Here is a 13,672-nt window from a genome sequence, read left to right on the forward strand (position 1 = left end):
ATGATTCTATAGACATTGGGATTACTGGATTTGACTCAGAAAATGCTCCTTTTATGGCTTTTAAGGTACGTTAAACAAGATTTGATTTGCAATGTAGCTTTTAGTTTAATTTGGATTGATTTTTTTTTATTTAGGAACTTTTTGATAACTCTATAGATGCATGCAATAATAAGGCAAAAGCAGAAGTGGCATAATTTTCCAAAAAAAATAGAAATCTCTGTGAATTTTGATAACTTAGAATTAGATGATCAGGTAAGTAAAATACAAGACTTGTATTGATAAATTTGATTTTTTATTAAAATTGGTTTGATCTTTAAGGCAAGAATAAACATTATTGTAAGAGATACAGGATGCGGAATACCTTTAGAATCCATTGACCTATTGGGAACTCTTTTTGGAACAAAGTGAGTTTAAATATTAATTGTATTTAAAGTGATTGGTTAAATTTTTAACTCTGATTCATCTTTTAGTAAGAAAATAAATAAAAGAGATTCTTATTATACAGGGCAATTTGGGGTAGGCCTTAAAATGATATTACTTTATGCTACACAACATGGAGAAGGAAACGTTAAAGTTAAGATGAGAATGGGAAACAAGATTTGGGAGTTTACTCTGCTTTGTAACTTGAATGATGGATCTTTTTATGTAGGGAATAGTGAGAGTTTTGATCATACCAATTGGGATTGGATAACTGAATTCTCAGTGTCTATGAAAATGAGCTTAGGACTAGAATACTTACAAGAGAAGTACTTTTCTATGGAACTTTATGCAAAATCATGTCTTAAGAAGATTCAAAGTTATTTGGTACTTTCTAAATTTTGGAATAGCCATATTTTCTTAAACTTTGAAACAAATATGAAAATGGATACTTCTGATTTGACAAAAGGAGATATCAATTTATCATTTTTCGATATTTTTGAAGATAATTTTGTTCGGTATTCAAGTAATAAAGGATCTAAATATAAGATTGATTCAGTTTTCGGTTTTTTGAGAGAATTTCATGTAAAAAAAGAAAACCAAGTAGATGATATTGAATATCAAAATATTGATAAAGAAAACCAATCAAACTTAAATATATCCAATACATCTCAAACAACTTCTCTAAAGACAGGCTATCTTTACGTTTACCGTTTTTCGAATGGAATGCCAATTATTTGTAAAGATACAGAATATTGTGATATTGTAACATCAGTTAAAAGCTTCATTAGAAAGAAAGGAAATATCTTTGGAATGAAATTGGCAAAAAAAGATGAAATAGTAGAAAATAATCATGAGAAACTTTCAGTGTTTTCTGGGGTAAGTTAGCTATTTTAATAGCGAATATTAAAGTATAATATGTAAATTATAATAATTTTAGAGTGAATTCTTACTTCCAATAATGGTAATTCCAACGGTTGAATTTAGTATTAGAGTTCTATTTATTAATGTTAAAGGCCATGGAATTCAGTATGGCACTTTGGGAAAGAGTAGTCTGAAAAGCAATGTTGGGCTTTCTACAATTATTCAACAGTCGTTAAAAAGTTTAATGAAAGGTTGTCAAATTAAGTTTCCAATGGAACTTGTTAATATCAAAGAATTTAACTATAAAAGCTCGGTAGAAAAATATTCACCAATCATTTCCAAGAACTTGGCATCTATGGTGATGAGATCGGACTCCATAGTATTTAAAAATGGCCTATTTGAAATACTTTCTAGATGCGATCCTGAGAATTCAACAAATTTGTCAGATTTACTAGGTGGGTTTTGTGTGGTAAATCACACAATTAAAAATATATCTTTCTAATCTTTTTTTAGAGGGAAATGATGAAGAAAAACTCAGAGAACGACTAAATTCTATTTTTTGTAAGTGGTTTATAAATAGAATGGAACAAGGGTCAAATATAAAGGTTAAAGCAGAAAAAGATGAAATAGACTCTGATGAGTATGTATTTGAAAAGGAAGAAGCTTTTTAAACTAATGAAATCAAGCATTTCTTTATTAAATTTTTTTCTGCTTGTATTTTCCAAGTAAAAATATTATTATCCATGTAATAATTAAAGACTAAATAAAATATGACAGAGCGGCGCCAAGTTTTTATAAAATAAAGTAAATATATCCGAAAAATAAGAAACAAATCAGAGAGTTTAAGATTAAATGAGTTTAGAAACACTCTCTGCTTTGTATCCAAAGGCAACAAAGTCTAAAAATGAGGCAGAAAGGCTGCTGGAGCAGTTTGAGTTGGGGTTGGATCGTTCAATTGCTTTACAACAAAGGTTATCAGCTATCCTTAATGATTTTTGCAGGCAAGTAACAGAATTAAAACAAGTTCTTGATAAACTAAAATCCTCCAAATCTATTGACCGCTCTCAAGAAAAGATTTGGGATCGAAGAATTGATAATTTAGTATCTGATTCCAATTCTTTAAGAGAATCTATTTCAAAGCAGTTAGACCATATTCACAAAAGTCAGATTGAAGAGCAGAAGAAATTATCATATTCTTCTCCAGAAAAGAATAGTGGGGTCGGAGCCCTAATACGTGAAAATGCTATTTGGCAAGAGAGCCATATTGCTATTGATCATGCACTAGAGCAAGCAAGAAGTATTGTTTTTAATCTAAAAAACCAAAATAGAATGCTTAAATCTGTAAGGAAAAAAGCTCTAGATATGGCCAGTCGATTAGGAATCAGCCACTCTTTGCTTTCAAATATCGAGAGACGAAACCTAGTTGACCAGATTCTAGTTTATGGATGCATTCTCCTTACATCACTGATTTTTATTACTATTTATTTATTTATTCACTATGTTTATCGTAAGTGAGCAGTTTATAGTCCTTTACCTTATTTTTCAGGAATACTTTAATTATATATCACATTTATCTCATCCAAATATTATTATCTTTAATCTTTAACTAATAAGAAAAAAAAACAAAAGAATAAAATAAGGAACAATCTACCAATTACTCCAGCATAACTACTTAGGAAGTCTAATTAGAAAATCAAACTATATTATTAAATATCATTTGATCTCAGCAAAAACTCGTCCTTATTTGAATAATAGTTTTCCAATATTTAAAGCTTAAATAATTCGGTACTTTTGGCGGGAAACTACTTATGATCAAATAAAATAACAAAATTTCTAACTTGTAAAGAAAAGGTGAAAATATGCAAAAATATATAAATTATAGAATAAGAGTAACTGTTCAAGATGACAGAGTTATGGTTGGGAATCTTATGGCATTTGATAGACATATGAATTTGGTCTTATCTGATTGCCAAGAATATAGACGTGTAAAGAAAGGAGAAGAGCCAAAAGAGCTAAAGAGATCTCTCGGATTAATAATGCTTAGAGGGGAAAATATTGTGACTTTCGTTGCAGAAGCACCCCCAAAGAATCAATCAACCAAGCCTGTTGAACCTACTTTTGCAGGAAATATTCAGACTGTAGCTAGAGGTCCGCCTTTAATTCCTCCTCCTATGATGCCTCCTGGGCAATTCCCATTAATTAATCCTTCGATTGGAGGCCTACCCATTCCACCTCCAGGAGTCCCTCCTTTACCTCCAAATATTCATGGTAATAAATAGATTTATATTCAATAAAGCAGTTGTGACAGATTATAATTAATTATATCATTTTGTTTATAATAAATGTTGCCTACTATAGAACTTTTCTAACTAATATCTAATAAATTACGGAAGAATTTGATTGATTCTTCATCTTGCTCAGAGAATTCCTCACAATCGTCTCTTATTATTAGCTTTGGAATGTTATATGTTGTTTCAATTTTTAGATCCTCGAGTAATTTATCAAATTGTTTGGCTTGATCAGAATATCCACTCGAAAATGCGATAGCTGTAGTTCTAAGTAATGAAATAAAAAATGTGATTTTTCTAGGGGAATCGTAATAGTACCCTTTACTAGATTTTGGAGTCAATACAATTATTAGTTTAAATATAATATTCCAAAGTTCTGATGGTATATAAGAGTTTTGGACTCTACAAGTTAATAATGTTAAAATACAAATAATGGTCTGAATAAAAGCTGAACATTTCTCAAAATTTTGTGAATTTGGATCATCTAAATGTCTAATAAACAAGATTTTATTAATCTGGTCTCCTTGAAATTGATTAATATCTTCTTGATAAATCTCTTTAATTAGTCCAAAAATAATTAGTGAGATCCTTCTAACTCTATCTACTCCAGGATTATCCTCGAATGAGTATTCGGGAATTGCATTTGTATCTAAAGGTACGAATTCTGGCATTTTTGTCCCAGATTTCTGCTCTTCTTCTACTCTAAGTTTTGATAAAGAGACTTTACTGTCCTGTATCTTATCTAAGTGATCCAGATTTAAATAATTTCTTGAAATATATTCAAGAGATCTTGAACCATCTTTTATTTTTGAAGCTGCTATTCTATATGTATCTATTCCTGGAGACCACCAGGCAGATGTGATTAGGAGTGCTGCATAATATAATCCACTATAAATCCCTTCTTTCTTATTTTCCTGTTTAATTAAAGTAGAGAATGAAAGCATTGATGTTAGTATAGTTTCTAATATACCAGGAATATTTGCCCAGTCTATTACAGAAATATGGATTAGTGTGGGGAATACAGATGCAAAATGAAGAGGATTCAAATACCTAGATGCAATTTCTAGCAATTTAATATACTTATCAAGGTCTTGATCAGGCTCGTTAATTTGCCATTTAGATGATATTGAGCAAGAATAATAAATAATCCAATACAAACTTGATGTCTTAGAGTTAGTATTACCTTTAAGTTCTAATACTCCCTTATTAAGATCCATTTCATATTCATCTCGAATGATTCCTTCAATATCCAATACAAATTCAATACAATGTTTTGCAGTACCTTTTGATGAATCTAATAACTCAACTACCTGAACTCCTGTAATCTTCTCAGAAAATTCCAAAAAATCCAAATTTTCATCTTTGTTTAGCTGAGTAAGAAGAGAATCTAATATTCGAAAGCTACTTGTTAAAAGATCAATTTCTTCATCGTCTTGTATTTGTTTTTTATCCTTTGATTCATCAAGGCTAAATTTAAAGTCTTCCAACTCTACAAGTTTAGATTCCAAGAATAATCTAATTTCCAAAGAAGCTATTTCCACAGAGTGCAAAATATGGACTGAAGGATTAAAGCCATTAAAGTTAAATTCAAGTATTTCCTTAATTTCTTGCTTTTCCAAAATTAAGGCCAATAAAGACATTCTTGCTTGATGAAAAGTTTTCGAATCTGACTTAAATTCCATTAGGCCCAATGAAAACTTAGTAATAATTAGCTTTTTTTCTAATTCAAGAATCTCAAAATTTGACTCCAATTCTGGTATAGAATTAGTTATTAGTTTCTCCAAATTACTTTGGTGAGTACTATTACCATTAATTACTTCTAATAATTGTTCAAAGTTTCTATCTTTCATTTTAATATTGTTATAACTGAAATTATCAAAATAAAACAACTTTAAAAATTAATCATTGTAATTATTTATTAATTATTTATTAAATTTTCAATTTTGATCTTATTGACATTTTTTCCATTAATGCCGGTACCGTTATAATTTTTTAATGGTACCGGCACCATAAATCTAAAAATGAATTGCACAAGTAGAAATTGAAAAAAAAAAAAAAAAATATTATTAACAGAAATATTGAAAGAAAATAAGTAAGTTATAAGGTTTTGAAGAGTTTAAACAAACTATTAAAATTTTTGAAAGTGAAATTAGTGAAATCAATGAAATTGAATCATAATAAAGTATCTTAATCTATTTGAATATTTGTAACAAACTTTAGAAAACATGAGATATTCTGAAGCCTGTCTTGGAGAGAGTCCCAGTCACTCTTTACAAGGTTATTAAGCTTAAGAATAATATCTTGAAAATCTTTAAATTCCGATTCATTTTCCAGTATTGTTGTGGAATGAATTTTAAGAAAGATATTTAGGTATGTTTGAATCAACTCAGAATCTGTTCTTTTTGATATAGATATATTAAAGTAATGTATCATTTGAGCAATTTCCTGGAAAGATCCTCCACTGAGAGGCCCTAATTGTCTCAAAAGAAGATTCACACCAGAAGGAGATTTGGATTTTAAAAGTTTAGTAATACTTAAAAAAGAGTCTGAATCATCCAAGGAAGTTTTTTCTAAAAGTTCTTGGAGCTCAGTTTTAAGTGATGAACTTGGATCTTTAGATTCTGCCAAATCTTTTGAGATTACTTCCTCATTATCGCTTTCTTTTGAGGGTTTATGAATTGTAGATGAGAATTCTGAAGTATTTGGTAGAAAAAATGGAGCACTCTCTGGTTTCTTTGGTGGTTCAATTGGTTTGTTTCTTTCTTTAATTTCATCAATAAATAAGATTGCTTGAAGAGTTGAAAATGGAATTCCAGAAAATGACATTAGTTTTCTGTCTATTAAGGAAGGATCATAGTCTCCATTTTCAGGAAGATCAGAGTTGGACAAATTTGTATTGTCACTAGATTCTGATTCCTTTGTAGAATCTTTATCATTATTTAAAGCTTGGTCTGAATCTTCAAAGTAAAGTACTCTATTAGGAGGATCATCTATATAGTAAGGTTCAGATGGAGGATTTGATAATCCTTCAATTCCAACTGAAATGCTTAAGGCATGTTTATTTGCCCAAACAGAAAGTAATCCCTTTGATTGATCATGAGATGTTATTAGAAATGCATCTGAATGATCAAATACACAGCAAATAGCTGGAGATTTGAATTTGACCCAATCCAAAAGGTTTGAAGAAATTATATCAAATATAAAAAGTTCACTATTTTTTGTTGAAACTACAATCCACCTGTTGTCTGAAGACATTGTAATATCTAAAATATGATGATGACCACATTGGAATTCTCTAGAAATTATTTGTGATTGGAAGTCATAAAGAATAACCCTGCCATCAGATAATCCTAAAGCTAATAAATATCCAAAAATCTTGGAAATAAACACTTCTTGAGTCTCTATATTTGATATAACAGAAGCTCTACTTAGTATAATCTTGGTATTTAAATATTTAATAGGCTTAATCGACCATGTTGATAAGTAGTAATTATCCAAGTCTCTTATAATGCAGAGAACCATTGTGGAGTGTGAAATATGTATTGAAAGAATTTCCATAGTTGGTTGATTAATTTCGGAATTATCAGGAAGAATTAATTGCCCAGAATGAATACATGATTGTAGATTAAATCTATGTATAGATCCATCAGAGTATCCAACAACTACATAGTTTCCACAACCTGAAACTGAGATGGCTTTTGCTAAAGGTAGAGATTTTCTTTTGGCTGTTAGACCATGCGATACAAAATTTTGGGATTGATTACTCTTTGATTGCTTATTTTTTTCAAGCCTTTGGACGTTCTCTAATGTTATTAAATTTGGAGTTAATGCAAAGTTATGCCCACTCCAAACAAATACTTCATGCATTCCTTGATGAATAGTTACTATATTTGGCCAGTCAAAATGCCTAGATTCTGCAAATGAGAAATCTATTATAGGTGGTAACCTACTAAAGGGGAATTGATACTTTTCATTAAACTTCTTTTTAAGAGAGTTTTGTGAAAAAATGCGATTTTGATGTTGTTGTATTGTAGATGTTTTTCCAAGATAACCACAATTCTTGAAGTTACTAATACAAAGTAAGTCTCTACTTTTTTCTGGAAGAGCATTATAGAACTGTGTTTTAATTATTGAGCTTAAGTGCCCTCTCCTAGACCTAAGTTCTCTAGGTGGAGAATTTTGGTTATCAATAACAAATTCCAATAATGCATTGTCTTTACCAGAGGTAATAAACATTAAAACACCTGGAACAAACTGAACTTTAACGACCTCAGATTCATGAGCAGAGTCTAATATACTTAAAACTCGTGCATTTTCTAAATCCCATAGTACAATATCTCCATTTTCACAACCTGAAATCAAAATGGCCTTTTCAGAGCAAAAGCTTACACTTCTCACCCCTTTCTGCTCAGGCATATGCTCGAGAGAAAGTAAAATCATATCATTTGCAATATCTAGTGTATAAACCATCCCATTTTGAGTTCCAATCCCAACTATATCTGGATGAGAGCTTGTTACTGCAGTAATTATTTTCTGTTTATCGTTATTTTCAATTTTATTCTTCATACTTTTGGAAGCATTTAAAACAACTTGTATTGAAGAAAACCTATGTATCATTTTTTTAGTATTAATATTCCAAAGTTCACATCCTTTTGATGTAACTACTAATACCTTGTTCAAATATGTGACTGGATGTAAAATTGTGACAATTTCTTCAGAGACATCCATATCAACCAGAATTTTACATTTTAGTCTATTAGAATCTATCTCAGAAACTATTATGGTCTCCTTATCCCATGAAATCAATAATTCACCAAGAACAAGCATTCCTTTTACTCTTGAGTTATGTTCAATCTCAAACGTCTTTTCATGCCTATTATAACCAGCAATTTTATCGCCCATAGATACATAAACCATCTCATACTTTGTAACCAAATTCTCTATTCTATTCTCCATCCTCTGAGATATATATTTAATCCTTAGTTGGTCCAAGTCATATACTTGATAGTAGTGACCTGTTGCAACTACAATAAAATATTCATCTCCTAGCTTCTCCAATGCAAACGGAACTTCATCTGTCACAAATCCTATACTATGTAAAGGAACTAACAAATTGCTTGAGTTCACCTCCATGTTATTTCATTTAATTCAATTATCAGTCTCATTACAACCAATTGTCAAAAATTACTATAAGCCACACTTACCGCCCAATAGAAGGCCGTCTCCCGCGTATATCCTCAACCAAAACAGCAGTCAGCGCCCAGACATAATCGGAAGAAAACAGAAAATTAAAAAGAACTAATGACCCTAACTCCGAAATTAAGACTTTTTCGCAAAAGTCACTAAACCTCACTCAGAATAAGCGGCTAATACGACGAAAGGCATTCACACAACCTTAGAGGTTGGCAGAAACTTTTGGCGCGCATGACATGCATAAACATGACCTTGTAACTAAACCTCACCTAATGAAACAAATTCGAAGCGGATTCGACATCCAAACACTATCTAAATTTCTCATCATCAGGCGCCGCCAGTTATCTACATACCCCTCTAATTATGTTGAAAACAATGCCATTAGAACATCAATTGTCATCTCCCATAATCTCGAGCAAATTTGCGCCACAATAGATTAAAGGCTCTTTCCCGTTCTTCAAAAATTGACTTTAAAACCCAACCAAAACATTAGGAAAAGCGTTAAACTTGAAACATAACCTGAATTAGTATGCTAAGAGATGTATTACAGACATCCCTATAAATCTTAGTTATTCCTAGCTTGGAGCCACTTGAGTTCGCTATCAATTGACGTCCTTGGAATCTTCAATACAAAGAAATCTCCTTTCTTGAAATAAGTTATCTTCTTTATCCCTAAAAAAAAAAACGATTCAGCCCGTATAAGATTACTATTTACAAATATTATGTATATTGCTTTGAATACACAAAATCCAATGATAGAACATCTTCATCTAATGGCAATAATTAAAAGTTTAAAAAGAAAAATAAGACAAGCTTGTTGGAAAACGTTGAATTGTTGTATTTCACATAAGATAGAGATTGGAATAACGGATGATGGCGTAGCACAATGTATAAACCAAATAAATGTTTGGTGATTAAAAATACATAAATGGACGAATTGTTTTCAATATTGCATATCATATATCCAGCAGTGACGATACTTTGAAATAACAAGCCAAGAAAATGGAATGATCACAACAATGTACAAGTACCCCTTCCATGTGACTGCCAGATAAAATAGTTCAAATCATATTATCTAGTTAAGTGTTACCGGAACCAAGTATGGATAAAGCAACTCTATATACACTCAATCATAATACACCAAAATTCTATCCCAAAGAACTAATGCTCTTTAATAATAAACATGGATAAATTGATCGTAACATTTTTAAGATCTGAAACTTCAAACAATTTTTTTTAAAAAGGCTTTGGAAAAGATATATGTTATATAAGCTCAGGTAAGAGATGTCATGGAATTTGAGACAGAAGTAACCTTAAAAGGTCTACCAGTAATATAAATACTGTCAAAGGCCAATTAGAATAATACTCACTAAGATTAGGAATTCAGGGATAAATTCACATATAAGAGATCATTTGATACACGTTCATCTGACAATAAATATTAGGAGAACTCTGGCAAGTCACAAGGAAGATTGATCCATTAAGTCAAGAAAGGATATTTTCATTCTCAACCAATGATTTACCTTAGTTTACCAATAGCTTGTTAATCAGGTTTGTCACTGCTGAATACTGATGATAATAGTAGAAAAATATGTTCTAGAGTTAGGCAAAAACAGGTCCAGTTGATAAAGATATGAAAAACCATAAAGATAATCAAGCTATGCAAGTCATCGATATTACCTGAAAAAAAATAATTCACCCTTTTAACAACCAGATAATAAAAGAAACTCATAAGGAAATTCCGAAAGAGTTGGAGTGGTTTTTCCACTCATAAAACACATAATTCAATACTATCATCGTTCATTAGTGACAAAAATCAAATGCAAATATCTTCCATGATACAAATCAAATCATTGTACAGCCATCAAAGAAGTATTACCATGATAGAGCCAATCGAAGCGTTATAATTACCATGATAGTGCCATTTATATCAGAAAGCGAAAAGCTTTAATCCTAAAGGTCCACTGAAAATGAGCAATATGCTTACTGAATTCCGAATTTCAAGTAATAAAAGACAGAATACTGATTGGATTCAATCTCAATTTGCAGAAAAATTGCGTGGTTCGACGTGACGTTATGGCGCCATGTGTGGCGGGGGAGAGTTTTACGTATAATTTTTTTTATTTTAATGATGAGGAAAACAAAATTAAATCTAAAATTAATTGTGTTTTACTAAGTAATTATGTAAACTATAAGTAGCTATAAGTAACAAATTTCTAATTTTTACGTGTGAGATATCGATAAATGTATCTATAGTTCATCCCTTTCGTTTAGTTTGTCGAAATCCTTCGGGTAAATTCTCCAAAGGGTACTATTTGTGTTAGGTATGAATCTCTGATGGATTTCTGACCAATAGGAGAAGTACGTGTTTAGATATTTATTAATAATGATATTTTTGCTGGAGAAATTATTATCAGAATCTAGGTTGGGAACGCGTTTCAATGCAATTTCTGGAATGTACGAGTGTGTGAGATTTGATGGAATAGATTCAATTGGCGATGAGTTGTTGAAGAGAGTTTCTTTCTGATGAACTAGTAACAAATAGTGAGGCTTTTTCCTTGATTCTGGAGGGTATTTTTGATAAATGTTGTCTGCCCATTGTTTTGGTGCATTTAGTTCCCAATCCCACCCAACTACGACGCCATAATAGTTCCACCATAAATGTTGCACAATCTGACCGACCAAAAATTTTGGGCTGGTTAGGTTAGAGTTCCTAATCCTGGGAGAATCGCTCAGAGTAAAGAAATGTTGAGTACCGCTCCCATTCTTGATCGAATTTATATATTCTATATTAACTGCTTCAAACTGATTGCCAATTTGACTAATACTAACTAGCCCACTTTCACTTCTTGTTCCTTGAGATTCAAATAAATGCTCTGTAGATTCATCCTCTATTAATTTGTTAATAATCAAATTCTTAGGTATGCATTTGACTTTCCCGTGCTTATAAATTGGAGGAGGCATCAACAAAGGGTGAGAGCAGATTACGGGGGAAATGATTAACATCTCATAATTACATGTCGAATCCTCAATAACATTTACTATTCTAAAATAATCAGAGATACTCTCAAAGTTATCAGGGCATTCGAATACTAATTTAATACTTCTTTTCTGATTATTTTCTGGACAATGAGTTCCATTTAACAACATTACTGTGATAACATATTTACTATGCACATATTTTCCAGAAATCAACTCGTTTATGTTTCTTGGTTCAATTTTTGTTGTTATATTTTCAAGTAAAGAAACTCTACCAGGCTTTATTGTATTAACTATATTTGAAATTAAATTCTTAGATAAATATTCTTCTAAATCATCTGTTATATTTAGTATTTGAGCAGTGTTTGGATGAATTCCTAAATTGAATAGTCTCAATTCTTGAGTTGAGGCATCCTTTTTGAACTGAGATACGGCGTACAGATTACAAAGCTCATAATTCCAAAATCTTGAATCCGTAAAGTTTTGGCATCTGTTTTCTAATGGTAGCAGTAAAGATTCCAGCTTATGCAAAGATGTAATATTCTTGCTTTCGTCTACCCTCCAATCACAAAATGAAGGGGACAAAAAGTCTACTTTAATCACAGGTTTAAATTCTTTGTTAACATCTTCTGTTACTTGACTGATTCCTGATTTATTATAGCTACATTTAAATTCAATTGAAGCCGAATACCCAGAATCTCCCTTTAGGTTTTCTATCGCTGGGTTATAGTAGTGGATGATTGTTCCATTTTCATAAAATGTATCTTCCGTAGGTTTATAATCGCCTACAATATTGAACTGACTTTCCAATATATTGTCACTGGTTTCTTTGTCAATTATCTGTCTTTTGTGACGAACTGAAACACCAACACATATTTCAAAGGTATCTACTTGGACATGAATACCATTATTAATATCTTTCTTCTTTGTATATATGAAACACCGTTCTATTAACCATGAAATTTTACTCTTCTTTAAATAGTTCTTGATTTTAGAATTCATATTATCCCAAGATTGATTAGTTTCTTCTGATAAATTAAGGCTATCATTTTTTCCATGTCCCTCAAAACCACATAGAAATTCTTTTCCACCTAATTTCATGAAGCTGTACCTAATATCGCTCACTTCAGTTGACTTTAAATCTTTTATATCCTCTTTAGCCTGGGAGTTTTCTCTTTCGTTCTCAAAAATATCATTATTTGGAAAATAAAGTTCAATTTCGCTTGTTTGGTACTGATATATTTTAGTATATTTATCTAAATTTGTTCTATATTTATTACCATGACATTTTTGAAAAAGAGCAGGAAAGATTAACAAGCCCCACAAAATTGCTCCAAAAATGAAATTCATCTATACCTATATCTATGAAAGGCTACTTAGTTAGTCTGTGATTCCAAAATGATGATAAGTTCCGGATACTTACATTCTTTTGCACCTGCTTATAGTTTAACACAACAAAGTTACGAGGGATTATTAAATAAATAAACCGCCAAAAAAATTAATTCAAATTTTGTTGGCTTAAGCTGGAAAATAAGACAAAACTAATCACTAAATATTGCATGCAAATACAATATCTATGTAACAAAATTTTTGATGCATTTTTTGCAATTAAAAATGAAAATGAGTTAGTATTTAGCTAGTAACTCTAAATAGTTCTATAGCTAACTCTGAGCATCTGTTGGTTTGAATCCGCTATGTATCGCAACTACTCCAAAGGTCATAGTTGAAGACTTTACATCTGTAAAATTAGCATTAATTAAAAGTTGAGCAAACTTCTCAGCATCTGGAAATCGGCGTATGCTTTCAACCTATTTATTGTAGTCATGAAAAAGTGAAGTACTTAACATTTAACTTACTAAATAATTATATGATTCTCTATCTCCTGCAACAAATTCACCAAGACTAGGAATTGCAATGGATGAGTAAAGTTG

General features: G+C 31.0%; 7 protein-coding genes across 7 annotated transcripts; 4 read left to right on the forward strand and 3 right to left on the reverse strand.

Moving 5' to 3' along the window:
• Positions 1 to 528: 528 nt before the first annotated feature.
• Positions 529 to 1,305, forward strand: Chro.10327 (hypothetical protein). Its single annotated transcript, XM_662925.1, has 1 exon — positions 529 to 1,305. The coding sequence occupies one exon, from the start codon at positions 529 to 531 to the stop codon at positions 1,303 to 1,305; it is 777 nt and encodes a 258-aa protein (XP_668017.1).
• Positions 1,306 to 1,378: 73 nt separating this feature from the next.
• Positions 1,379 to 1,783, forward strand: Chro.10326 (hypothetical protein). The annotated part of the gene is made up of 1 exon (XM_662926.1): positions 1,379 to 1,783. The coding sequence occupies one exon, from the start codon at positions 1,379 to 1,381 to the stop codon at positions 1,781 to 1,783; it is 405 nt and encodes a 134-aa protein (XP_668018.1).
• Positions 1,784 to 2,133: 350 nt separating this feature from the next.
• Chro.10325 (Golgi SNARE protein) lies at positions 2,134 to 2,796 on the forward strand. The annotated part of the gene is made up of 1 exon (XM_662927.1): positions 2,134 to 2,796. One exon carries the CDS (start codon positions 2,134 to 2,136, stop codon positions 2,794 to 2,796), a length of 663 nt encoding a protein of 220 aa, XP_668019.1.
• Positions 2,797 to 3,140: 344 nt separating this feature from the next.
• On the forward strand, positions 3,141 to 3,560 carry Chro.10324 (small nuclear ribonucleoprotein). Its single annotated transcript, XM_662928.1, has 1 exon — positions 3,141 to 3,560. One exon carries the CDS (start codon positions 3,141 to 3,143, stop codon positions 3,558 to 3,560), a length of 420 nt encoding a protein of 139 aa, XP_668020.1.
• Positions 3,561 to 3,646: 86 nt separating this feature from the next.
• Chro.10323 (hypothetical protein) lies at positions 3,647 to 5,419 on the reverse strand. Its single annotated transcript, XM_662929.1, has 1 exon — positions 3,647 to 5,419. One exon carries the CDS (start codon positions 5,417 to 5,419, stop codon positions 3,647 to 3,649), a length of 1,773 nt encoding a protein of 590 aa, XP_668021.1.
• Positions 5,420 to 5,756: 337 nt separating this feature from the next.
• On the reverse strand, positions 5,757 to 8,702 carry Chro.10322 (WD-repeat membrane protein). The annotated part of the gene is made up of 1 exon (XM_662930.1): positions 5,757 to 8,702. One exon carries the CDS (start codon positions 8,700 to 8,702, stop codon positions 5,757 to 5,759), a length of 2,946 nt encoding a protein of 981 aa, XP_668022.1.
• A 2,310-nt stretch (positions 8,703 to 11,012) lies between these two features.
• Chro.10321 (cg1 protein) lies at positions 11,013 to 13,091 on the reverse strand. Its single annotated transcript, XM_662931.1, has 1 exon — positions 11,013 to 13,091. The coding sequence occupies one exon, from the start codon at positions 13,089 to 13,091 to the stop codon at positions 11,013 to 11,015; it is 2,079 nt and encodes a 692-aa protein (XP_668023.1).
• Between the last annotated feature and the right edge of the window lie 581 nt (positions 13,092 to 13,672).

The sequence above is a fragment of the Cryptosporidium hominis genome (assembly GCF_000006425.1).
Source record: "Cryptosporidium hominis TU502 chromosome 1 CHRO011086, whole genome shotgun sequence".
Classification (NCBI taxonomy): Eukaryota; Apicomplexa; class Conoidasida; order Eucoccidiorida; family Cryptosporidiidae; genus Cryptosporidium; species Cryptosporidium hominis.